At 38.1% G+C, this 26,367-nt stretch overlaps 2 protein-coding genes and 1 long non-coding RNA gene across 5 annotated transcripts in view; 1 reads left to right on the plus strand and 2 right to left on the minus strand.

Annotated features, from left to right (window-relative positions):
* Positions 1 to 13,570, minus strand: part of LOC100375230 (leucine-rich repeat and guanylate kinase domain-containing protein-like) — a 70,865-nt gene extending 57,295 nt beyond the window's left edge. The window contains exon 1 of the mRNA XM_085496690.1: positions 13,363 to 13,570. Coding sequence (XP_085352816.1) covers positions 13,363 to 13,554 — 192 coding nt within the window. The 5' untranslated portion in view covers positions 13,555 to 13,570. The remainder of the gene's footprint in view (positions 1 to 13,362) is intronic.
* LOC146747442 (uncharacterized) lies at positions 3,594 to 5,091 on the minus strand. Its single transcript, XR_014928932.1, has 2 exons — positions 4,610 to 5,091; positions 3,594 to 4,235 (listed from the first exon to the last, which is right to left on the minus strand). It is a non-coding gene; the product is annotated as an uncharacterized LOC146747442 (long non-coding RNA).
* Positions 13,571 to 19,400: 5,830 nt separating the features above from the next.
* LOC102807725 (uncharacterized) overlaps positions 19,401 to 26,367 on the plus strand; it is a 34,794-nt gene continuing 27,827 nt past the window's right edge. Inside the window, exons 1-2 of one of the 3 annotated variants that reach the window (XM_085496691.1) lie at positions 19,401 to 19,638; positions 20,034 to 20,963. In XM_085496691.1, coding sequence (XP_085352817.1) covers positions 20,102 to 20,963 — 862 coding nt within the window. In that variant the 5' untranslated portion in view covers positions 19,401 to 19,638; positions 20,034 to 20,101. The remainder of the gene's footprint in view (positions 19,639 to 20,033; positions 20,964 to 26,367) is intronic. The other 2 variants (XM_085496692.1, XM_085496693.1) reach the window with 2 other exon arrangements.

Consider the following 26,367-nt stretch of genomic DNA (forward strand, 5'->3'; position numbering starts at 1 on the left):
TACATCAAAATTAGGCAGACTCCGGTCAGTCAAAATGACTATTTTGAACTGTAGGCATTAATCAGCGATTCTGCCAATGACGAAGAGATAGAATCTAGTTCAGGGGAAGCCATATGACCCCAAGATTCTTTTCCCTTACGTAACAAACCACGTGACCAAGGCCATGTGGTAGCGCCATCATAGCCACTTCTGGTTTATTTCTCTCCTCAATAAGGACTAGGCCAACACTACAGAAAGAGTGGGGTGGTTGGAGGGTACCTGGAGTCTATGGTGGGTATGAACTATGTGAATAGGCGGGTTCACTACGTTCAATTACACACCATAGACTCCGGTCAGTCAAAATGACTATTTTAAACTGCATGTAGGCAGAGTCAGATACCGATAGGTGGCGGGTTTTCCGAGCAAACAGAAAATGATAAAAGTCTTTTCCCAGTCTGGGATGATACACTCTACACTACTCATCACCTAGCTAAGACCCCCAAAGAGGGTGGTGTCTTACCTTGCCTGTGCTGTCCCCGGAACAAAAGGCCAAAAATGCTGCTTCGGTAAGAGGGTTCAGTGTGCCTGAGAAAGCTAGACCCAAAACCCAAACATAGACCGAAAAGCAAGACTTGGAAACTTCCAAGGAGTGATGATGGTAGAGAAATCTGTTCGCAAAAATGCTGAGACTGACTTATCGTCTATGCGCAGGGACCCTTGTGGTCATTCGGGCTGGATCAGCAACCAGAGTCTGACCCGTTACGACGGGACCCAACCTAAAAGAGGCCCTCCTCAATGGATTGGGTGTCTCTTAGGTAGTAGTTGATAAAGCTGTTTGCGTTCTCCAGAAGCCTGCCCTCAGAAAATGTGAGTTAGCAATCGCACGGACCTCATGCGCTCGTACTTGGTGTCTCTGCAAGCTCTGTGTTGAGGAAGTTAAAGTATTATAGACCTTTAATACAGTCGCAGTAATCCACCTGGCGTTGGAAGTCAGGAAGGCCAGCCTATTCTACTTGCCAGGGCCGTAACACGAAGATGTGTGCTTGGCACCCCCGTCTTGAATCCCTTGATACGGTTTTGGTGGCAACTCAGACCGATTTAGCACAACTTGATTGTCCATAAAGGCGGTACATCGTCCAAGAAGGACAATGCCCCCAGTTCTGACAGACGCCTACATGAGGCGAGGGCCAGTAGGAAGACTATTTTCCACGTCAAAATTTTGAGTGGTGCTGATCGGAGAGTCTCAAAGGGCGGTCTGGTTAGAGCAGACAACACAACTGACAAATCCCAGTTGGGCAGTTCTCTTGAACGAGGTCTCAGCCTCTGATATGGAAAGCAGTAAATAGTCTCCTAATCGGCTAGTCTTGTTCCCAAAGCATTCTCAATGGTGGGGGACAAGGCCCACTTCATCAAACAGGTGGACGAAGGAGTCTGCTACCTGGCCAATAGAGGGATTGTATGGATCAATCTCTCTTCCGCTATACCAATCAGTGTATGCTAGCCACCTAGAAATGTAGGCAGCGTTGGTGGAATCCCTGTTCGCCCTGGCCAGAACGTTGGCAGCCCGCTCAGATAAACCTTTCATCTGTGCGGGCTCATTGGTAGTGCGCCGTCCAGTTGGGACAGCAGGACCGGTAAGTCCGGAAGCACTACTGGTGTTTCGACTAGCATTTCCATCAGAAGTGGAAACTAGGCCTTGGTTGGCCAATTGGGTGCGACCAATGACAATATGCAGGTGTGCACCTATCAAAGTTTTCTTGGGTGCCCGCTGAACTAGCAGGGAGGGAGGAAAGGCGTACACATCAGTGTTTACTCTAGGACGCGCGATTGCGCGATTTCCCGCCTACTACACCTTATGCGCCCTAAAAAAAGCCCACTGCCTCCTCACTGCCCATTGAATTCTTTTAATGATGGTCTGTGCGTGTATTGGACTATGACGCGCCTACTAGCGTGCTGAAACAAATAACAATCATCCTCCCGCATATTTCATTTAAAATTTTGCTTCCTTACATTTAAAAACACTACATTGTACCTTCTTCGGGTAAGCGTACGTAAGTTAGAATAGCCCGCATTGAGTTCCTGGATTGCGTGTGTGACAGGGCGACGCGCAATCTGATTAAAATCCGATGTAGGTATGAGGCTCCAATTTTTTTTTTTAATATTTTTTTTTTATATATATTATATATTATATATATTATTCTTAGAAAATTGTGTCCCACTCGCCTCTAACTACATCTGACTCAATGCCTATACAAATCTCGTACAAAGACCAACCAATCAGATCACGGGTTACAAACGCGCCTGAGCATGACTCAAAACATGGCGGCGTACTGCTGCTACTTTTGCGTGAGCTGGACCTCATACAACTTATTAACAACGCAGTTTTTTCGATGATGGATCGTTGTCTAAAATAACAAGTAAGTAGCATTCATTAACTCTTTTGGCCTTGATTGTATTTTATTTCTGTTTGGTGGCAGATGAATTACATGTAATGTTGTTTTTTGCCTCTGGATTGGCGTCGGTGACCCGGTATCAACTCTACAAGTCGTTTTGTCCCAATCACGATCTTTACTTGAAAATTCATTTTAGTCGATCGTTCACGAAAATGGATGTTTTTTCTATTGCTCCTGATTGACAGATTGGTCACCGTCAACACGCATGTTTACGATCGGGGGGGGGGGGGGGGGCAACGCTTGCTATCAATTCACCATGTTCCATGTTTTTGTTTTGTTTTTTCAGGAAGAACGTGACACCCCAGAAACAATTACCCCCCAGGGCAGATGAATGTGTTCATTGTGGTTTGTGGATTCAGTTTTAGAAACCAACTACATGTACTAGTATTCGCGTGTCGATAGTATATATTTATATAATTTACATAATATTTATGTTAATCACCTATATTGTATTTATTGATGTGCATTGCTAACAGCACAGCTATCTCAGCTGAGAGGCTGCAAGCTCAGTGTACTGTTTTCATACTGTTGTAATGCAAATTTCATACAACTTACGTTATGAGATTAATGCAGCACATGGATTGATTTAACAATTTAATTAGTATTTGCTTAGACATGATGCTGTACTATAATTTTTTTTCCCATACCAGTTTTTTTTTTTTTTTTTTTTTTTGTAATTATTGTCTATGTCTGATCAGAATTGATTCCATCTATTTTTTAGTCAGTGTTTTTGATGCAAAATGTCTTAGTTTATATCTTTGGTCACACAAAGAAAAATCCACCAGGTATCTTTAGTATCCATCAATTTGTTATTTAACTAAGATTCTCAACAGGCATTTTGGAATAGTTGTGCTATTTTGATAAACAGTACCATCACAATTAACTTATAGTAGGTAGCCACATATCCCTGTTGAATTCTAAAACTGTGATGAATAGATGCCAAATACTTTTGTTATTTTTATAAGAGTATTTTCAGTAAATTAGTGATTGACAAACATATTTTCTTTGAGATAAATATTTATTGATACTTAAATAAACCTTGTTCTGTCAATTGTTTTTTTTAAGCAGATGAACATGTTATGCTTAAAAAAACAGCTGGAAAATAAATTAATGGCTTAAGGATGTAAATATATGCTATTTTTCATGAAATGAACCAAGATGTCACTTATTTAGGTGGTGTGGTTTATTGTTCATGTCACTGATGTCTTCCATTTGATGCAAAATCTTCAAATAAGTTAACCCTCCTATATACTGTTACATTTATTATATAATTTACATGATAAAATAAGACTGCTGAGATGGTTCATCATCTCTACCAACTCAATCTGACCCCTGTATTATAACTTTCAATATCGAAAGAGGGATCTAAATGAGTACATTTCTGATAAAATTGCCCATACCAAAGGCTGTGTGGCAGAATATTAATCTCAAACTTTAGTTGGACACTTCAGCTATTTCTTTTGGATGCAATTCTTGTACAATACTGTCAGTTTCCCTATAGTAACGGTACATTAGCATATAAAAAAACTGACTGGGAATACTCCTCTTTGAAATAACGATATTTTAGAGCTAATGAAAAATAAATAATTGTCTGTGGGAAAGTATCTTTTTCTTCTCTTAGTTTGTCAACCATCCAATAAAATATGGATACACTGTCCCTAGGAGTCTTTCAACTGGGACTGTAGAGATTTTGAGGCAGTTGTGGTCAGTGTAAGGACTGTAACATCAGGCAAAACAGCGTAGTTCCCCAACATGCTAGAAAAATTCCTTGAATGCACTTTGTTGTCATCTGGTTTTTCACCCCTACAAAAAAAAAAACAAATTATCATTTAAATGTAAACATGTACAGGTTAGAACTCCAAACCTAATCATTTCCTGAGTTTTAAGAAAAAAATTCTCTAGTAAAGCATGTACACTGACATTTTGGTAGAATGAGCACTTTTATAATGAATTGCCCAATTAACATTATGAACCAACACAGCTCTGTACATATGCAGTAGTGGAGGAATATGTTCACATATATCCTACATTAAAAATATTCGTATTTTATAAGAAAATATGAAATGAGTGGCTAAGCCACTTTTAAACCACATTCCATCGACCATTCAACATGAACTTCTACAATTTATAACACACATAATGCAAACTATGATTTGAATGTTGAGTGGAAATCTTACCTGAACTTTCATTAATGAAACCACAGGAGAAACTATGATAACAGAACCAGGTTCCTCAATTATACATGGGTAGATTAGTGATTTAACCAAATCCAGTTGGCACGATGGCTTGGACATTGTTTTTTTGATAACAGGTGTGTTAATGCCTCCTTCTTGCACACCTTAAAGAAAGGGGAAATGTGCACATTCAATATATCGCAATAACGAAATTGACTCGGCAAATACATTATTCACGTTACTGGTTCATGCATATAGGTCACAGTCACGGCGTCACGTGAAGACAAAACTATTACTGTTACTCACAGGCGCTCGGACTGTTTAACGGTTAAGACAGGAGTAGGGGATGTCGTTGAAAGGATAAATACAAATACGAAAATTACTGACATGAAAGCCATAGGTTTATCAGAGACTCGCAAAAACATTGCCTGGCCATAATATATTAACTCATAATGCAATAGTTAGATCGTTCTGACTGTATCAGTATAAAGTCGAAACAACATGCACGTATTAAACTGATGGTTTATATTGCGTCGAATGCGACTCGTTAACATGATCGGTGACTGCCGCCTCACCTGCGGTAATACAAGGTCATCAAAGTTAAAATCCAAATTATCTCAAATGAATTAAATACATCAATCGTGATTGCTCACAAATAATAATTAAGTTTTTGCAAAAGTGACTAAAACTCACCTCAAATTCGGAATCCTTGATTGATTTCACATCGGTTCTAACATTACTTGCAGCCATCTTGAAATAGCCTGGAACGATGAGTCTGGCGCATGTGCAAAGTCAGACAGCTATTTTTGTAAGCCGCACTATGATTGGTCGACAAAACTCGTCGAAAACTGATCTCGTTGTACGAGATTTGTATAGGCATTGAGTCAGATGTAGTTAGAGGCGAGTGGGACACAATTTTCTAAGAACTGATTAACGGCAAGAAAAAACAAAAAAATCGACATATTCAAACTAAAATACAAATAAATATAATATAAAGGGTTATAAATACATAAAAAAAAAAAAATATTAAAAAAAAAAAAAAAAAAAATTGGAGCCTCATACCTACATCGGATTTTAATCAGATTGGGCGACGCGTTAAGCAACTTGGCGAGGCAACAATGAATTGTTGCGTGATTTAATTAACTATTTCGCGCATCAAATTCATTTAAAAAAATATTTATTATCATATGAATTTGCAGTGTATATGTAACAAAACACCACTTGATGTATGCGTCACGTTTAATAAATTATGTCAGGTATTCGATTCACCATTGTTTCATGGTTGACATATCCTGTGATATCAATGGGAAACTCATCATGCCAGCAATGATTTTGATTAAAGACTACGTAACTACAGGCATATGGCAAGAAAAGTGCTTTAAACAATGCATACAGATCGTAACACTTGCTCAGTCAACACAGATAGCACCCCAGAGTGAAAGACTAAGGCGCCATGTTGTTGAAAGTTTTAAAGTTCATCACTACCGAGTGACCTGATGCATGAATTCACAATTTTAATTGAATAAATACTTGACACTCTGTCAAGCCCACCAGATGGCACAGCTCTCTGTTGTGCGTAGTTTAGAATTTCCGATTGCAACTAAATTAATTAAACAATTAGCTTGCATTATGTTTTTTGGGGGGAAACGAGTGTGTACCTAGTTTTTTGGAATTTCCATCTTGGCGTAACTGGGTCACTGTTATTTTTTGGCTGATTTGCGTAATTCATACAAAGCTGCATGGAACAAAACTGTTGTATGTGTGAAGTTCTCGCTGACCCTACCCATGCTAGATCACATCATAGCAAATGACTGTCTATTTTCACCCGTGAAAAAACAAATCACTATTTAATGAATCGACTAAAAAGAGCTTCCAATAATTAACAAACAATACAAAAAAATTTTCATTTGTAATCTATTAAATAGCGGTCTTGAAAAAATAATATTTTTACTATGGCGAACTAGTTAACATCCCCTCCAACTTACGCGTACGTAACAGCCAAAACAATGAATTAATTATGAGTTGTGCATGGGACTAAAGCGTGTCAGTCTTGGTTAATTATAGCAGCCACAATGAAGCGGCCACGTAATTTGATTACAAGTTTTTTTGGCCAAAAAGGCGAGCCAAAAATCAATTCTGAGAGTGCAGCCACTGCTTACAGTACTAACAGAGATGATGTCATTCAGAATTTGCCAAGCACTTCGTCTGAACTCAAAGATGCCATTCAGAATTTGCCAAGCACATCGCCCGATCCCGATCCGAACCTGGACAGCACGAAATGTGATGACGGTGACACCATGGCAGCCAAAAAAAAGAAAATCTACGTTTAGAAAGATAACTGGTTTGCGTTATACTCATGGTTGGAAAAACCACATGACGAGTTTGGAATGGGCTGTTGAACCTGCAGAGAAACTGGCGAAACTACTCTATTCTCAAGCGATAGAGGATGCAGTAACTACATGTACAAGACTTCAACTCTGATGCGACATGCTGCCAGCGCCAAACACAGGGAAGCCTTGCGGGACATCACGATGCGTTCTGATATGCAAACCGTTGTGTCTAATGCTTTGATGCAAAAACATGATGCAGTGGTTGTTGCAATCAAATCTGTTTACTGGCTAGCTAAAAAAGCCATAGCAACTGATAAGTATTCAAGTTTATTAGATTTGTTAGACACCAGCGGCTATGAGCCTGTAAAGAGCCTTAATATTGCCCGCAACGCATCTTATTGATCACACACAACAGCCGAGAAAATGCCTTGTGCGGATTTGATAAAAGCCAAAATAGTGAATGATATCCAGAAAAGCGAGTTCTTCAGCCTCTTAACCGATTAAAGTACCGATATATCAGCACAACTTCTATAACAGAAACACTCTGCTATTCCGTAAAGGAAAATGGTCTTGAAACAACAAAAATGCTTGGTCTGGGAAGTGACAGTGTGTCCGTAATGGTAGGGACGAAAAACGGTGTGAGTGCTAAATTAAAAGACATTAACTCGTTTCTTCTGAACGTACATTGTATTGCACATCGACTCGCTCTATGTACAAGCCAGGCTGCGTCAACGCTGGATTATCTGAAAGAATACAAAAATATTCTAACCAACCTTTTCTACTACTTTAAGGCATCTTCGCTCCGTTCATCACAACGACGAGAGGTTGAGATAATGCTGGAGATAATTCACGAAATACGATGGTTTGCTTTTTATGATGCGTTGCAGACAGTGTACATATCATTTGTGGAATGCATTGGTCACATTTTTCGACATGCAGAACAAATCCAAAGACCCAAAAGCCGTCGGTCTATACGACTATATATAGTCGCCTACATATAAATTTGTCACAGTTACCCATATTTTGATGGACATTATTCCTACCGTTACTCGTCTTAACCTTGTGTTCCAGAAAAATGAGATTGACGTCGCCACCGTGAAGCCATGCGTCAGAGCAACCATCGAGCAATTGAAGCAGTACTAAGAGTGAAACCTAAAGGGGTTTTACGCAACTATATTCGAAGACGAGATCAAAATCAGCGATGATGCGTCTTTAATAGGCCATATTCTGAAGAATAGATCGAAACAAATTGGCGTCGTTATCAACGTGAAGAATGCGTTTATCGATAATTTGATAGACAGCATAAATACACATTCCCCGGAAGACAGTACCAGCGTTATTTCGGCATTCGATGTATTGGCAATGCGTCATCTCTCCTTCATACCCACCGACCAATTATCAGATCACGGCAATGAGAAATTGGAGACTCTGATCGCACATTATGGTGTTGATAAAGTAAACAAGGCGGGCCAAGTTTATAAAGCTCTTATCAATCCAGACAAAACCTGACATGAGTGGTGTTTATTAAAAACACTAGTGATGCAGCAAGCTTACCTATGTGACAATTTTACTTTTAATACTGTGGAAATTGATAAACACAAATCATAAGGCCACGGTGTCAAAATGTAATAACTTTGGCAAAGGCAGCTGTTGTTTTGCCTGTAAATACAGCCCAAAATCTCTGCCCAAAACAAGGTGAAAACGCCCCCCTGAAATCGATTAGAAGAGGCTTCTCTGAATCGTCTGCTCACCATCCTAGTAGAAGGTCCTCCTCTTGCGAAATTTGATGCCAGTGAAGCCTTCAAATTACAGCAAAGCAGAAAATCTAGACGTATTTTCCATGTTTCCCCTTCAGCTTTTTGTGTTTTGGCAATTATTACTACATTGGTTCATGAAACATATTGTACTTTGTATTGACAGGATTTCTCTGATTGTATGTTAATACATGTATGTGCAGAATAATATTAACATTAAATAAATAACAAATAATGAAATTATTACATGTATATTTGCAAAACTACATACATTTTAGAACACAAAATGAAGAACATAACAATTGGTAACAAGTGGGGAAAATAATGAAAAAATTACTGCCAATGTTTTATTAAAAATATTAGACATCCCCCCCTTGTTACAGAAAATTCCCCTCTATTTTAAACTGAAGGGATGACAATCCCCCTCATGAAGACAAAGGGTGTTATGTACGTCGGGAGCTTGGCGTTCCGGGGTGCGGCAAACAGGTCTATCTTTGGATCGTCCCACAGCCGAAACAGCCTGGAAGCTACACACTGGACTATCAGCCACTCCCTGTTCTGGAGAGGAGCCGCCTTGAAAGGTTGACTGCCAGACTGTTCCTCACACCTGGAAGGTGGTGTTCCAGACACCAAAGAAGAATTTGCTCCGCTAGGACTGACAACGATAAGGAACGCACCCCCCTCCTTGTTGAAGGAAATCACCGCTGTGTTGCCTGTGCGGAGCAGGACTCTGTGGTCTCGAACTACGGGTAGAAAGCGTGGTAGTGCTAAGTACACTGCTTTCAGTTCGAGCTGGTTGATATGGTGATCCCAAAACTAATGCAGGGGCCATATACCTTGTGCTTGTTCGTCCAATAGATGCGCTCCCCAACCTTGGAGAGAGGCATCTGTTACCAGAGTCATAGCTGCGGCGAGTAGGTCCAAGGAGACCCTCTGCCCGAGGTTGGCCAGTGACAACCACCAGGGCAGGGCTTCCTTCACTTGGGCAGAGATCAATACCCGTCTGTCTAGTTCCCGCAGGAGAGCTTGGTGTTGTAGTAACAAGCGTTGTCCTGGGTGCCTGTGTAATGCGGCCTGGGAAACTACCCTTCAAGGTCATCATTCCGATGATCCGCATTAGTTCTCGCATTAGCACCAAGCAACACGCTTGCAATAGCTATACCAAGCCTACCTGTGTGTCAAACTCCATGCCCAGGAACACAACTGTTAGGTAGGGATGGGAGCCCAACTGGTGAAGTAAATCCTGTGTTAGCCTTACTTGCTCGGCTAATAACCTCTTGTTAGAGTTATGTAATAACAAGTCGTCTAGGTACGAATTGATGTGTACTGACGTTTGGTGAAGCAGCAGCACTACCTGTTCCATTCATTTTGGTGGAATGTAGGGGGCTGTGCAATACTCAAAGGCAATACTTGGCTCAGCTGGGCGACTTGAAGGACATGGCAACTCGCCGGGTGCATCGGTATGTGCAAGTAGGCCCCACTTAAGTCTAGTGGGGCTAGCCAGTCGAAGCGGTGGATGGAGAGAAGAGCGCTTAATGGCGTCTCCATGCGGAACCGATTGAGGAGCACGTACTGATTCAGTCTGCCTAGGTCCAGAACTGGACGCCCGCCACAGTAGATATGGTACTTTGAACACATTTGAGTAGAAGCCTGGACTTAATGCCCACTGATCTACCTTGTGTATAGCGCCCTTTTCCAGCAAACTGTCTACTTCCTGTCAGATTGCTTCTGTAACCGTATGTCACCACCTGGAAAGTCCAGGGATCGGTCACCCACTACCTCCAAACCGGACTACCCTGGCGCAATCTGTGTGCTACAAGGATATGTGACCATGGGTTCGGCAGTTGCGAGGTGTAGGTGCTCTCTTTTTATATGAGGTAAGTTTCCCAAGGCCTGCGGTAGTCACTAAGTTGTGACCTGGCCACCCGCTGAACACATGCCTGTCCCCCCGGTCGCAGAGGTAAGTATCAAACATGCTTCCCTCGGGGTGGACAACCGCCCGAGGAGGATGAGGAGCCACCACCTGGTTCCTTCTTCCCTGGGGGTGCGCCGCTACTCTTCCCTCCCGTGGAAGGGTATGATCGCTTGCTGACTCTGGCCAGCAGATGTCGCCTTAGGGAGCTGTGTTTTCTGTGCTTGGGGCGCCCTCCGTTTACCCTTGGCAGCGGCCAACTGGCTAGCGGATTTGATCTGAACCATCTAGTTTGTTGCACTCCGAAGCTCCGAGACTTCAAACGCAATCTCCCCATGAAAAAGTGTGGAAGATGTCCAGTCTGCGTCACTGAGGTGGGGACATACCCCCCGACTCAGTTTGCCGGCAAAAACATGTGCGTCTAAGACCACGTCTCGTTGCACAGTAGTAGCCCCAGCCAGGAGAGCAAGGTGACACTGGGGGATGTCGCATGTAGCTGTGTGGTGCCCCACCAGTAAATGTGTCGCCTGGTCTAGGAGGCTGGTGCGTTCTGCCTCTGAGGTCTCAGAGTTATGGGTGTGCACAATAATGCACTCAAGCAACTCTGCCCTCATGGCGTGATGGATCGTCTCAGACTGAGCTGGCGAGAACGCCCATGGAATGCGGCCGTTCCCCTTTACCCGGTTTGCCAAACGGAAATTCATGGTACTGGGGTCTCGGGAAGGAGCCTTGGGATCCGATTGGGGGCGTTATGGTCTCATCCCACACTTTGGGGTCTGATTCCGAAACCACACAGATCGGGTAGCGTTTGGTTCAGCGGAAAGTGTTGCATAAGATTTACCCCACCCGGGGGCCTTAAGCGTTACCTCCTCCGCAGCTGACCCACGTCCGCCCATCAACACTGTCTGCGTACACTGCGCCCCACTTAGCACTCAGCCAGACAGGGGGAGACGTGCCGACGGGGTTGCTTTGGATCCCGACGCCTGTGATCCCATAAGCGTTGAAGCAACAGTAAGTGATTGCCTTAGCATTTGCATGGCTCTGGAAAACATCCCAGGCCTCAGAACTCCAGTGAAAAACACACACCCTCAAGGCAAAAAACCTTGAACCCTGCATGCAGTCATGGCAAAAATAGCATTCGATGTGGGTTCTATGCTGGTAAATTCTGATTATAACCACTGCACAGTCGCCTCGAAAAATGAAGAGACAAAACCGGCGGCGAGCTTCTGGTGCTGCCATTACATCTATCTATTTCAAAATTGATTGATAAAGCATAAAATGAACACGACATGCATGAGGGAAGCGAAATACAGTTGGAAACGCAACAAAACCAACAATTTTTATCACCAGCAAACACCATTTTTTATCACCAGCATAAATGTGTAATTATTTTTTTTAAGTAACGCACCGTAGAATGCAGATACGGGCATGAAAAACACACTTTTGAAAAGCTTGAAGTCTTGCGATTTCAAAAATATATACTTTCCTGGGTCTATTTGTAGTCATTTGGTCACAATTAGAAGATGAAAACAAGTATGCAAATAATAGTCCCGCTACCTTAAGTTATGTTGCTGGGTTTTACTTTCTTTGTTGTGAAAAATGCTACACACAAAGGGAAAATCGACACAAGGGTAAAAATGACAAGGAAAACTTACCCTACCAGCTACAATGTCGATTACCGTGGCCACGGTAACAACCCAAGCCCAAAACCCGGACAGGAAAAGGCAGGCCTTCCAGGCAGAGCCGCTATATTTTCATCCCCGTAGGTGTGGAGATAAAAATAGAAGTGATTGTCTGGCTATGATGGCGCTACCACATGGCCTTGGTCACGTGGTTCGTGACGTAAGGGAAAAGAATCTTGGGGTCATTGGGCTTCCCCTGACCTAGGTTCTATCTCTCTGTCATTGGCAGAATCGCTGATTAATGCCTACAGTTCAAAATAGTCATTTTGACTGACTGGAGTCTATGATGGGTAACTGAACGTAGTAAATTTGGCACAATCAATTGATTAAATAATTTCAAGCACAATTCTGGATTAATCATTTTATGGCTCAGAACAGATTGCCGAACTGAAAATACTTGCCTTGATAGCTTTATTTTTAAGCATTGACTGGTTAAGTTCAAATTTGCCATTTGGACTGAAAATAATTCCCAGATAACAAAATTCTTTAACAGCTGTAATAAGATGGTTATTCAACACAAAGTTATGTTTCTTTAAAAGAAGGTTGCTTTTAGTAAAAACCATAACTTTTGTTTTTTTCACATTAACATTGAGATACCAATTTGTACAATAAACCTGAAGCTTGCTTAAACAATTTTGTAAACCATCTGCTGTCTCTGACATAATGACTAAATCATAAATAAAACTATAAATATATATAGTTCAACAATTTTAACTTTTGACTTCCAGGACACGAGATCTCGCAGTGAATACATTTCACCACCGGGCATACTGTATTACATTATTTTTTACCAGTTAGACTGGAATTTACTAGTTTACTAGACTTTAACACACTTCAACCAGACATTATTGTAAACAAAACACGATTTACTAAACTTTAGTTACTGAGTTTAGCTGTAGTTCTGTCAGTATGTCTCAGTTTCGCGGTTTTGTTTTTTAGATCGTCGGCTACACGATTATTTATGAGACAATATCTCTAATTGCGATTTAAAAACTAGTACAGTGCACAGCCCCTCTATCATGGCAGAGGGACTGTGTACAGCGAAACCAAGACTGGTCGAGCTTAAACAATGACGTACCTCAGGTTCATCGTCCGAGCTTCCACAGTCGCCGAATTCAGTTACAGATTGCACCGTCTCACGGCCATGCGTTGGTGTTTGTGGAACCGACGGGGACAGGTCTTCCGGAATGTCGCTCAAAGATAATATTTGAGCGTCTGGGTGAAGTATATTTTGGGACGGAGGAGTGGAAATCACTTGAGCATCCGCCATTTTGTTATTTGGGAAATCCTCTTGGAAACGGATGCTGCATTATGGGAACTGTGATGTGCCCTCTATCGATGGATAACTGCATATCTTTCGTTGTCAGCAATGAAATCCCGGCAATGTGGTGAAAGTTGCATATCACTAAAACAGTGGCGGATTTGAAGAACCATCGTTACTCATAAAAATATGGCTCACAAGCACAGTCACTTGGGGGCTGAAAGTCAATAAATACTAATTGTAAAAAAAAAATCATCTGCTATATTTATATACGTATAGCGGATGATTTCTTTTTTGAAAATTAGTATTTATTGATTTTCAGCCCCCAAGTGCTCACAAGGCAGTGCTGCGATTTCTTTACAAGATAATATTCAACGAAACTTATACAGGTCCTAAAATTGTGTATATTGCAAAACAATTCAATCGAATTATCCTGTTTGGCGCTAATATTTTTTTGCAGGAATGAGTTCTACGCTTGATTGCATTCAAAATTGTTACATTTCAAATTCGCATACACACAAATTGATTTCTCGAAATGCATAATGATTAGGTTTTGTCACTGGTGAAAGTTATGGAAAACATTATGCGCAATTTTGAGCAATAATACTAAGACTGGAATATCAATTCTTCGTGAATATCGTTACTTGCTATGTACGTTAACGAATAAACCAGCGGTTACTTTCAACAGTTTGCTAGACTCTGGTCAAAAACGTGTCTCAAAAAACACTATTACATCAGTGATTATTTTTCAGCTGATAGCGATAGAATCAGTTAATTTAGAACTACCATTTTGGCTATCGGAAAGCAATTGGCACAATTTTACTGAAAACACTGAGTTTTTCATTGCTTGTGAATATTAATTTATTAGACGATCATTTCAACCAATCGTGACATGCCACTCCCCCTCCCAGATGTTCATTTCCGATAGTTGCACGTTCGTGTTTATTTCAAATTGTGGTCTAATTAAAACATAGCGATTTTCTTACGTTCTACGCAAGGCGCCTTTTGGTGTTTTCACGTCGTACAGAAAAGATCTGTGTGGTCAAAATACTAAACTATAAATAATATAGCGTATTAGTAATGTCGTGTGAAATTGGGTGACTTTCAGGGAATAAAGGATGAAGGTTATTTGTGCGATTATGACACTCGCACGTTTCATAGCGTATAGTTTCGTTTCGAAATCTATCTGTAATTAATCGCTTTAGTATTGGTCAGTAGTATGTAGACATCTTTTAATCCACTGTTAAATAAAAATGACTACTTAGCAGCAATTTAAAAAAAATCAATGAAAAAAACACACAATTCGTCATTAAAAAGTCACTGTACGTTATGCCATTCTTTTGTAATACTAGGCATCGACATTTACATTTTGAAACACTATCTATCATTTTTTTCATCGTGTGTCGCCGACCAAAATTTTGAGATGTGTCCTTGCCATGGGTTGTGACAATACTAACATACTATAAAAACTGACAAAACATGCTATTTTCACCTCATTTTGTAGATCTATTATCTCTGAGCCGAGTACGGTGACCCCATATTTTTATTCATTTTCTTCATTTTTGTAAACATGAAATATTTTTTTTTACCCTTTTACCCAGTACGAAATGGTTATTCGGAGAAAAAGCTGTCTGCAAAATTGCAACTATTTAGTGTCAAAGATTTATTTTACGATGATATTTGTTATAAAAAGAATTCTTCAGGATTACCCATCTTATGAGTACATAGTATTCACCATGTATATCCGAACATACGTTATATAGATATGACAACTATTTTTACAATGATAGTAACCTATGGTAAATGCCACAAACGTGGGCGAAAAATAGTTCGATGGCCATACTTTCTGGATGTGAGCAACAACATAAAATGAAGTCACGTGGTAAAAATCTGGCGATAAGTTTTAATGGTACCCAACTGTTTGCATATAGCACATAGCAATGTGTAAAACGTTGTTTTGTGAGTGGAGTCCGAAAAGGTCAAAATATCTCGAAATTTAGGTCGGTGACGGGGGATAGTATTGTTGTTTATATGTCAATTATACTGTAGGACTCCTAGCTGATATCACGAAGACACATTCACCATTTTATGTAGCACACTCTAGCAAATATAAAGCTCATATCGTCGAAGATTTTAACATTGATGATTTTGAAGACTATATCTTGATCTATCTAGTAGTCATGACAACCTAACAAGTAAGCAATCTCATTAGAAGTGTTGGTTAAAACCATGTTTCGATGATCGATGATTTCAATTTTCAGATATTGATTGGTCGTGTTTGGCTACATTATACACACTACATGAGATGCATTTCTGCCGCAATGTATCGATTTTTCTACGCGTCGATCAAATATTATTCATCTTGTTTTCACAGGCGATGTCAAAATGATCAAAGATACTATATCTTTAATCCTGTCTCCGTTAGTGAATGGCGATGGTATTACCAGTAAGCATGTTGTGTATATTGTCTTTCAAAGTAACAACAGTCCAATAAATTTGACCCCTGTAGTTTGCAAGGCGGTGGCAGTCGGCCAGAAAAATGAATACTGAAAATATACACGGCACTTTTTTTTCACTGAAGCGGACATCCAGGTGGAATTGTATCACAGTAAGGTACTCACCATCACCATGGTGATTTTATATCTTAAGCCCACAATTTGGTTTGAGAAAAAAATAAAATTATAAAAATGTAGCACAGAATCATATATTGCATAGTTATTAGAACAGCTATAGAAATGGGCCTTCTTCATTATAACATTGAATTTCACTTCTGTCGGTCATTAGTAAAAATGTACCAACATTTTTATTTTTCATTAGAAATGGGTGAAAATCGATTATGTTTTAGAGAAAGTCACACCAATCGATTCTGCATTAAAATAATGTAATGAGTTACCTTTGTCATCTTTAGTGCATTTTAAGACTGAATTGGTCCAAATACAGAAAATATAACATTTTAGGTTTTTAAAATATATACAAAATGTATAGTTAATTTTATATTTATTGGCATTTGTTCAAGTTGTTGAAAGCATGTATCTATACAGGATTCTATCATATGTTGAGGTGGATGACCTCTGTGATTGGCATTTTTAGCCGAAATTGTGTTAAAAATTGAGAAATTGGTCAAAATTTACCAACTTTGTGACTTATTAAATTGCTAAATATTACTATTACAGTTATTGTGGCGTTCCCAATACAAGATTACATATCGCCTAAACACTAAGTTGCTGAAATTGCTCAGAATTTGCTTAATTTGGCATTTTGTGATAAAAAGGATGGAAATAAATTATTCGAACATATCAGAACTGTTTAAAAATAATTTATCTTTCAAAACAGCGGCTCTAATAATTTTTTGTAAGGATGAAAAATTGGTCTATGATCAAAATTAGCAAAATGTGGTATTTTCGGTATTTCAAAACATTACGACATAATGTCATGCGCCAACATATTTCAGATTAGGTCTTAATTAGGCATTTAATTAAAGTTAATTAATTAAACATTTGTACAGTTAGCATAAATATTTTTGGTTAAAACAAATGAACAGAATCGATCAAACGCTATTTTTTTTTAAAACCTTGACTTCTTTTGCTCGAAATATCTAGCTATTTCGAATAATTACTTAAGACAATGATTACCGAATATTGTTTATTATTACGTGAATAATTAATCACATGACGTGCCCAGTGACATCATTTAAAACAAGCGTTAATTTAAATAAGTGTGACATTGAGTGGTTGTTACAATACCCCAGGCGCTGGAGGTTGTAATGTTCCGCCCACCCGGTAGGATAATGTTCCGCCCACCCGGTAGGATAATGTTCCGCCCACCCGGTAGGATAATGTTCCGCCCACCCGGTAGGATAATGTTCCGCCCACCCGGTAGGATAATGTTCCGCCCACCCGGTAGGATAATGTTCCGCCCACCCGGTAGGATAATGTTCCGCCCACCCGGTAGGATAATGTTCCGCCCACCCGGTAGGATAATGCTACCGGGTGGGCGGAACATTACAACCTCCAGCGCCTGGGGTATTGTTGCATCAAACACCATTTTCGGTAGACTTAAGTTAAAATCCTTTCTGCGGCTGCACACCAAAAAACAATGACGTGGTTATCCCATCATAATTGTTTACATTGGTTTATTATGTATAATCATGAAGCTAATGTCCCATAGTACTCTGAAATAGCATTATTTTGTGTGTTACAGTAAAGCTTTTTTGGGAAATGTGTCCGATTCAATTATTTCTTGAAAATTGCTGTTTTTAGAACAATTCTATAGATCACTATGTTAAAAATTGCATTTTTTTGGCACTTTTTGAAATCCAGATTTTTAAAATAATTCAGAACAACAAAAAGTACTACATCATTAAATATATATGATTTTTTCAGTCTATGTCAACGGGCTAGATTTTGCATAATATTTCTGACATAGGAACATGTGGTAAAAGTGTTACATTAGTGACAAAATGGCGACTTTCCACTAAATACAACCATCAATTTCTCGAAAGAATGGCTGGTGACTTTTTTTATATTATTATATTGCCTTGGAGTACAGTTTATTGCAAAATGAATACATTCTGGGTACTAGTATTTTATTTTATGAATAGGCTTAACAACACTGGAAGAGCGTCGTAGAAGGAAAGACATTAACCAGATTGCTGATACAATCTGTTTTTATATAACAGTGCTGATTTAAACACATACCATCTCAGTGGTAACTCTACAAGTGATTTTGAAAAGAAAATTCAGAAATATATTAAGAATAATTCATGACAAAATGTAATCCATATGCCGTGCAAACTATTTCATAATAACCGGTTAAACAAGAATATTACAGAATATTTGTTATATTCTCTATATTTGTGTCTTTTATTTGTTTTGAATTATGACTGAAAGAAGATGAATGAAATGATAAAATATGTAGTGTGTTCGACAACTCATGTATGAACAATATTGTATTTTTCTGCATAAAAACGAAAACATTCCACAATGTCGATAACGGGAAGTCTTTATCGTAGTGTACATGGTTTCTCCCATTTCTGTTTATTGCACGTTTGTGGACTCGTAGTTAGCTTAAAATGATTGAATATAAATATACGTTTTTCGAATACAAATACAAATATGAAAATGAATTTAAATACGGATTTTCTCTATAAATATAAAAAGGGGGAAAACAAATTTAAGTTTTCGAATACAAATATATAAAGAGTGGGCATAAATACAAATATATAAAGAGTGGGCATAAATACAAATATATAAAGAGTGGGCATAAATACAAATATGAATATATAAATGTAGGCTTGCGAGCACTCGGTCATTATATTTGGTGTCTGATTCCATCAAATACAAATAGTTATCGTTTGGTTTATATCGCCACCAAGTAAGATATGAGCAGTTGTCAAGATGGGGTCGGGTCAATGACAGTGTGACAAACACACTTATATTGTCACTAAAATGAACATCTTTCAGTTTTCAGTTTATTAGGCATTCTATAGAAAACTTGCTTTGTGCTTTATAGACCATCAATGTGTTGTTGTTTTTTTCAAATAAACGTCGGTTTGAAAACAATTCCTTGAACCATTGAATTTAAAGCTGAAAATCACCTCGTATTGAAGCCTGAAATGGCCAGGCAGCTGGTTCGTATATTGCCGATACCATTTATAGTGTCGGTTGTTTTGTACCAAGGTGCAATAAAATATAATGCTAAATATTAAAAGATCATCCTATACAAGTGGACACGGCACGCTCGGGACCCAACTTGAGTGTTGACACCGCTAAGCTGGGTCGGTTTTGTGTACATACAAAGAAGGTCGCATAGCAACAACGATAAGCCGATGCATATTCAGCACGGGCTACACAATAGTATCCAAAATGGCGTCTCTATGTTGAGTGGAGTTGGTTGTGTGCGAGTCTTCATAAATGCATCGCCAATTGAGGATCATTTTACCCGGGTAACCATAGCTCTGACTGCCTCTCTGTATGACAGTGCCGGCCGATACAGCCAAGCATACAGTGTCTACATGGTAGATACGACATTTCCAACAGGTTTGATTTTTAGGTTCGTGTATTTTCCTGATTGATTAGAGTACACAGGAAACAGGCAAGTGTGGTATTTTCCTTAGCAGCGTAAACTTTTCTGCTCGTTTCACGGTACTTTGTATGTCTCACATTTAGCTGCACGCTTTAAAATGAGGGTACTTAGAGCTCTGAAATTGGCCCGGAGACAGGTGTACCGTTTAAATACCACAAGTGAGGCGTCTGTTTTTTAATTAAATTATATAATGAAAACTGCACGTGATACAATGTTACAAACATTATAATAGTAAAAAGGATACATCCCAGGTAGATGGTCTTTGCTTACGACATTGACGCGTTCAGTTACACCCGGAATGAACAGTTACCCCTGACTTAAAGTGATATCCCCGTATGCGCTGTACACGCGGTAGTGTCTTATTCACTATTTTCATTAATTTGTTCGTTTTTTTCCCCACATAGGGCAGCTAGCAACGCGTACTGAAACCCAAGATTAATGTTCTAAACAGTTCGTTACGCGACCTGTCACCATGAATTCCAATTTATTCTTCTTCGATCAGACGGGCATTCGAAAGCGCGCGAAACGACAGAAGAAAACGCCGGATGAGCTTCCACAAAGTCTACGATTTGCCCACCTCAACCCTAGGATCGCCGCTTTTCTTAGACAACAGGAAAGAGCAAGAGCTCGGGCCGGAGAAGGTGATGATCATACACCACGAGAAGGCGACGGTAGTAACCCGACAGCTGATGGTGCAAATATTATTAACCTACGCGATTTGAAAGCAGGAATAGGAATAGGAAGAGGAGATGGATTTTTTCTTCCCGATATAAAAGACGGTAGTTTCAGCCTCCCTCTGCTAAGAACAGGTTACTTTGACAATAATTCAAACGATGGCGAAGAATTTACCCAAAGACACTTATACCAAGAAGCTATTTTTGCAGCTCCCATGCTGCTGATTCAATTAGGACGAATTCTTTATCTTTTCCGAAACGAGCATTTGGATCTTCCACGAGAACTTGTAAATCTGTTACTGAACAGCTGGATAGAACTAATCAGTGAGACTCAATACACAACAAGAGAGTGGCAAAGTCAGGCTTACCAGGAAAAGGCCATGAATAAAATAGAAGAAGAAGAACGAGAGAAAGAACAGAAAGATAAAGAAATCAAAGAAGCTGCAGAGGCTGAGGAGGCAGAAAAAGAGAAAAAAAAGAAAAAGAAAAAAAGAGCAGATGATGATGATGAGAGTAAAAAGGGGATGGTGGACACATCTGATGGAGCCCCTGCAATATTACAGTACCGAAAAGAAAGCAAAGCCCCATCAGTTGGAAGCACACCACTTAAACCCAAGACACGTCTGGAGAGATTTAAATCTATGCACAGACTTGAAGTTCGTAAGTACTTTTTATTTACTTATCATCTGAAATTGTAGAGGATACTCCCAGTGCAACAAAGGCATTCCCTTCATGTTTATAAATATTTATGAATTTCACAAATCGAAACGAGATGCTGCTATTGGCCGATTGAATAATATTGGAACATTTTATAATTGGCTGGTTATATTCAACTGTCATTGAAATTTATATGAAGATGAAAGGAATAACTTTGTTATGCTGAGAGTAAGAGACTAATGGATTAAGATGATAATTGAATAATTAATCAGTGACTTACTATGCATGTCACTCACGTCAAATGGTGGATTGAAAGTATAGGCTTGAATTGATGTCACTAACACGGATGAATATGAAATATGAAATGAAATTGTTCAATCAGTAAACTACTGTAAAATATTTTTATTTTTTTGCTTGGAATTAATTTTTGCTATTTTTGCTAAAGGGATGATTCAGTAAAAATAAAATCCAACGAATATACCATTTTTTGTATACACATGTATTTTACATTCAACTCGTCAAAAATCAGTGAAAATAAATTCAATACAAAACACCCAAAAAGTCTTTTCAGCAAAAATTTATTCCTGCTAAAATAAAGTATTTTACAGTAATTTGCACATAGAAGGCAGTACAAAAGAGAACAGCATTCACGAATCACAATAATTCTGCATTTGTAATTATTTACAGAAATTTATTGGTAACTTGAAATAAGTTTATCCTGGCATCAAACAAACTAAGAAATAAACTATTAAAAACATATGTAACCAATATATAGAGTGACTACAGTATGAGTACTGGTAATTATTTGTTACATTTACCCGGTACTACAAGTAAATTATTCACATCCATGCATTTCTTATTGAACAATATAATCTGTCTATCAAACATTTACATCAAATGTTTAGATTACTTTATTGCATTATAACTTGGAAGTTCTTAGTGACAGGTTACACTTACAATGTTTTAGGTGCCAGTAGGGTGGCAATTATAAATTGCTGAATGTGAGTATTCCCATAATTTACATGATAAACACAAATATTAACAAATGGTAATGTTTTTTTAGCAGAAACTCAAAACTGCTAGACTGAATCAATATATTCTCTCATAGTGACTATTCAGAATTATTAAATCACAATTGTTTGTGTATCTCAGATGCGAATATGCAAGCCATTTAATTGTTTATAAAATCCTCGTCTACATTTTAATTTGAAGAACTGTCAAATTTCCTATCATTTGATTTAAATTTTGACATTGGAAAAGTTGGATGGTAAACTAGTGTTTTTAGGTAGAATTCCGTTCTTGTAGGATTTTTATTATCAAAACTTGCTTTGTGCATATTTTTTTTCTTTCTTAAATCCACCCTCAAGTTTTTAATCATCAAATGTTCTGCAATGTCAATTACCTTAATGTACTTACCTCAGCTAAACCTTCACTGAGGCACAGTCCCTCTATCCCTGGTCTGGAAACGGTCATTGTATTAGGTGTGAATTGGCCTCCTTCCCTGCCAAAGGCGCATTGCAGGTGTGGGCAAAGCATTGTCACGTGATAAGTACGTGATTTGACATCGTCAGTGTTATGTATTTTTTGACAACTTAGTTGTTTATTCCAGAATTCGTGCTTTTTCACTTAATTTTAGTAGTTCTTTAATTCATCTATTTTACCAGCAGCGACACATTTTCGCAACAAATTTTCATACCTTTACCCAGATATTTGTCGTTTTTGATTTTGGGGTGATTGAAAATGAACTCTATTTTATTTACCATACTTCTCGGCACGAGACCAATATTTGTCTTCGATTTTGACATTTTATTATTGAAACATATCATTAAAAATTGGTGGGCTGATTTGTTATTTGTCACACCGCATTTTATTAATGTTAAATTGAGCGACTTTTATGGATGCTTTTTAGATCGTAAATGCAAATGGCAACGTTTTGAAATGACAATGTACTCAATTCTGTGCTAAAAAAATCATTTATATACAAACATTAAAGCATCGTTATATACTTTTGCATAGAATAAAGTCATTAGTTGTTGTATAGTTGACTTATGAACCCCCCAAGAATCAGAAATATCACAGGTTTTTCGATCGACTACGTTAACATGAACGACGCCATTTTGACAAGATTTGTTTAGCGATGTTATCATGTTGGCACGCAAAGTTTTTTCCCTATTATAACAAGAAAATGAACATAATTCCCGATAATAATCTTTGCATTGCAGGAACTGGATGTTTATGAGTTGGTAGGCTGGTTGTGATGCGTATCATAATTCAAAAAACCCAAATTTCATAGTGATAATTTTGTTTACATGTTTGTTTACGTTGTGGTTGCCCGAATTTGAAGTCAAAGTGAAGTCATACAATGAGGTATCGCTTTGCATGACGGTAAATTTTTCGATTTTAATGAATATTTTGACGGTATTGCAATCTGTCTGACTTCCTGACTCCCTCGGCCTGGGTGTGAGCGGTTTGTTTACCCGCACTGCGGTTCGAGACAAAAGAACGCTAGTCGTTTCCAGACAGGGTTAGAGGGACTGTGACTGAGGTAACTATTTGTTAAATGTTATGATAGAAACAATTAATTAAAAGCCTTATTTTCTACATATAGTTGAACATCAAGTAAAATGTTTCTTTCTTTCGGTTTAGCAAACAGATTATATTTCATAATAACAATGTTAGCGTTCTCAATTTCTATCCAAAATATAACTGAATTGGAGAAACTGTATCAGGTTGCAATTGTCTTGATATCAGTGATGTTATGAGAGTGGATCAAATAACAGCTCTGGGCTACAGATTATCTTTCAGAGGGCTGACTCGACAATTCCTGAGTTAAAATCAGTGTTGTGCAGTGATGATGTTTGTTCCTGTCACTGAAAATAGGTGATGAATGAAACCCTCAAAAGACATACACATCACTTTTTAAAATGTTATATTTAAAAAAATCTCTTTATCAAATGTTGTTTCCCTCTAAGATGTATTTTATTGCATACACAGTGGATAGTTGGCTGTGATCTTACTTTGCATAAATTTGAGTTGTCAATTGGTTAAAAAGTACATAAATAAATATTGTGTAAAGTGCATGGCAATTCTAACATTGCAATGTAATTTACAAGTATACATACTTTGATCAGCTGAATGTAGTTAAGCAGTGCACCTTGCAAGTAGATTTGTTGTGACACAACTAGTTAAGCAGTGCACCTTGTAAGTAGATTTGTTGTGACACAACTAGTTAAGCAGTGCACCTTGTAAGTAGATTTGTTGTGACACAACTAGTTAAGCAGTGCACCTTGTAAGTAGATTTGTTGTGACACAACTAGTTAAGCAGTGCACCTTGTAAGTAGATTTGTTGTGACACAACTAGTTAAGCAGTGCACCTTGTAAGTAGATTTGTTGTGACACAACTAGTTAAGCAGTGCACCTTGTAAGTAGATTTGTTGTGACACAACTAGTTATGCAGTGCACCTTGCAAGTAGATTTGTTGTGACATAACTAGTTAAGCAGTGCACCTTGTAAGTAGATTTGTTGTGACACAACTAGTTATGCTAAATTACTTGCACATCATTCATGCAACAGAAAGTAAATCTTGAAAAATATGGTATACATTTTTTTTGTACTCTTATATTTCCAGCAATGTGATAGATTTTGGGATGAATGCTATTGAAATACCATCAAAATGGTATGGATTGGAAGGGTGATAGTAGTTAGCTCTTCTGGGTTTTGATTTGGATGAGTGGAATAATCACTCACCTTAGAAAGTAAGGTCTGCATAATTAAAAACTATATGACAGCAATTTAATTGATCAATTTTTTTTTCTCAAGCACCATCAATCTGCTTGATTTGAATTTCAATGTGCTATGGAACTTGCCGGCATGGTTTGGTTACATGGTTTGGTTACATGGTTACATGGTTTGGTTACATGGTTTGGTTACATGGTTACATGGTTTGGTTACATGGTTACATGGTTTGGTTACATGGTTTGGTTACATGGTTAAATGGTTTGGTTACATGGTTACATGGTTTGGTTACATGGTTCAGATTTAAAAAACAAGGCAATTACTGACATATCATTGATACAAATTTAGTCATGTGACTTTTGTTGCTAACAAAACATTTTCTTTGTCAGAAACACTTGTTTCAAAATATCAAGAAACTTAATAGAATAATGGATTGAATACAAGCTGAAATAGCTTCAGTTTAGACATATAGCACATTTAGTATATCATATGTTTAGAGTGCACATAAATGCATTTAGTATATCATATGTTTAGAGTGCACATAAATGCATTTAGTATATCATATGTTTAGAGTGCACATAAATGCATTTAGTATATCATATGTTTAGAGTGCACATAAATGCATTTAGTATATCATATGTTTAGAGTGCACATAAATGCATTTAGTATATCATATGTTTAGAGTGCACATAAATGCATTTAGTATATCATATGTTTAAAGTGCACATAAATGCATTTAGTATATCATATGTTTAGAGTGCACATAAATGCATTGAATCACATAGAAAATAAACATTAATCTTTGATTAACTAAAAATTAATTGAACAAACCAGCATTGTGAATCTTGAGCCCTGTGATGCTGTTTACAATTCTAATTTAATTTTATGATTTACACAATGAACTCTACTGTGTATTTGTACACTGAATACATAAAGGCAATAAAAAAGCTGTCAAGTGTTCATGTTTGTTACCTTGAGCACTCAATTTACATGTACTGTACAATGACAGGGTTTGTACTCCACTGTGTGGCATAGTAATGTTTTCTAAAAAAAAAAAACATGCACCAAACAGGAAAAAATTAAATAAAAGAACATTTAATTGAAAATAACTAATTTGTTGTAATACATGTATACTGTCAGATCAAATAAATATTTGGTTGTCATGACAACATATATACAGATCTTTAAATATCTTTGTGCATACACAATTTGATATATTGATTACTGGTCTGATAAATTCATTACTTTGCAATGAAATAATTGCATAATGACAGTTTGATCTCAGTCGTAAACGAGAATAACTATTGTGTAAATTGCGTACCAGGCCAACATGAATAACTGTTGTGTGGATTGTAAGGTTATAAGAGTTGAGACATTGAATTGCTGCTAAGGCATGCAGTAGGTGTAGAGAAACTATTTTGACAAATCATTCACTTCAGGGCTGTTATCATTATAGTGTGTATTGATATAGCACCATATATCCAAAAGGCATTTAACAATACAAGGAAAAATCTGAATTGGGACTTAGTTAAGAGTTAGCCTCACCACAAAGATGATGAAAGCCTACTCATAAATGCAAATATCCAGAATTTATTAATTTTGCAATAAATATTACCCCCGGGCAATATAAGGATATTGATGGTCACTAGCCTAATTTTGGGGAAAATGATTG

Source organism: Saccoglossus kowalevskii, chromosome 3 (assembly GCF_978046115.1).
Source record: "Saccoglossus kowalevskii chromosome 3, keSacKowa6.1, whole genome shotgun sequence".
Classification (NCBI taxonomy): Eukaryota; Metazoa; Hemichordata; class Enteropneusta; family Harrimaniidae; genus Saccoglossus; species Saccoglossus kowalevskii.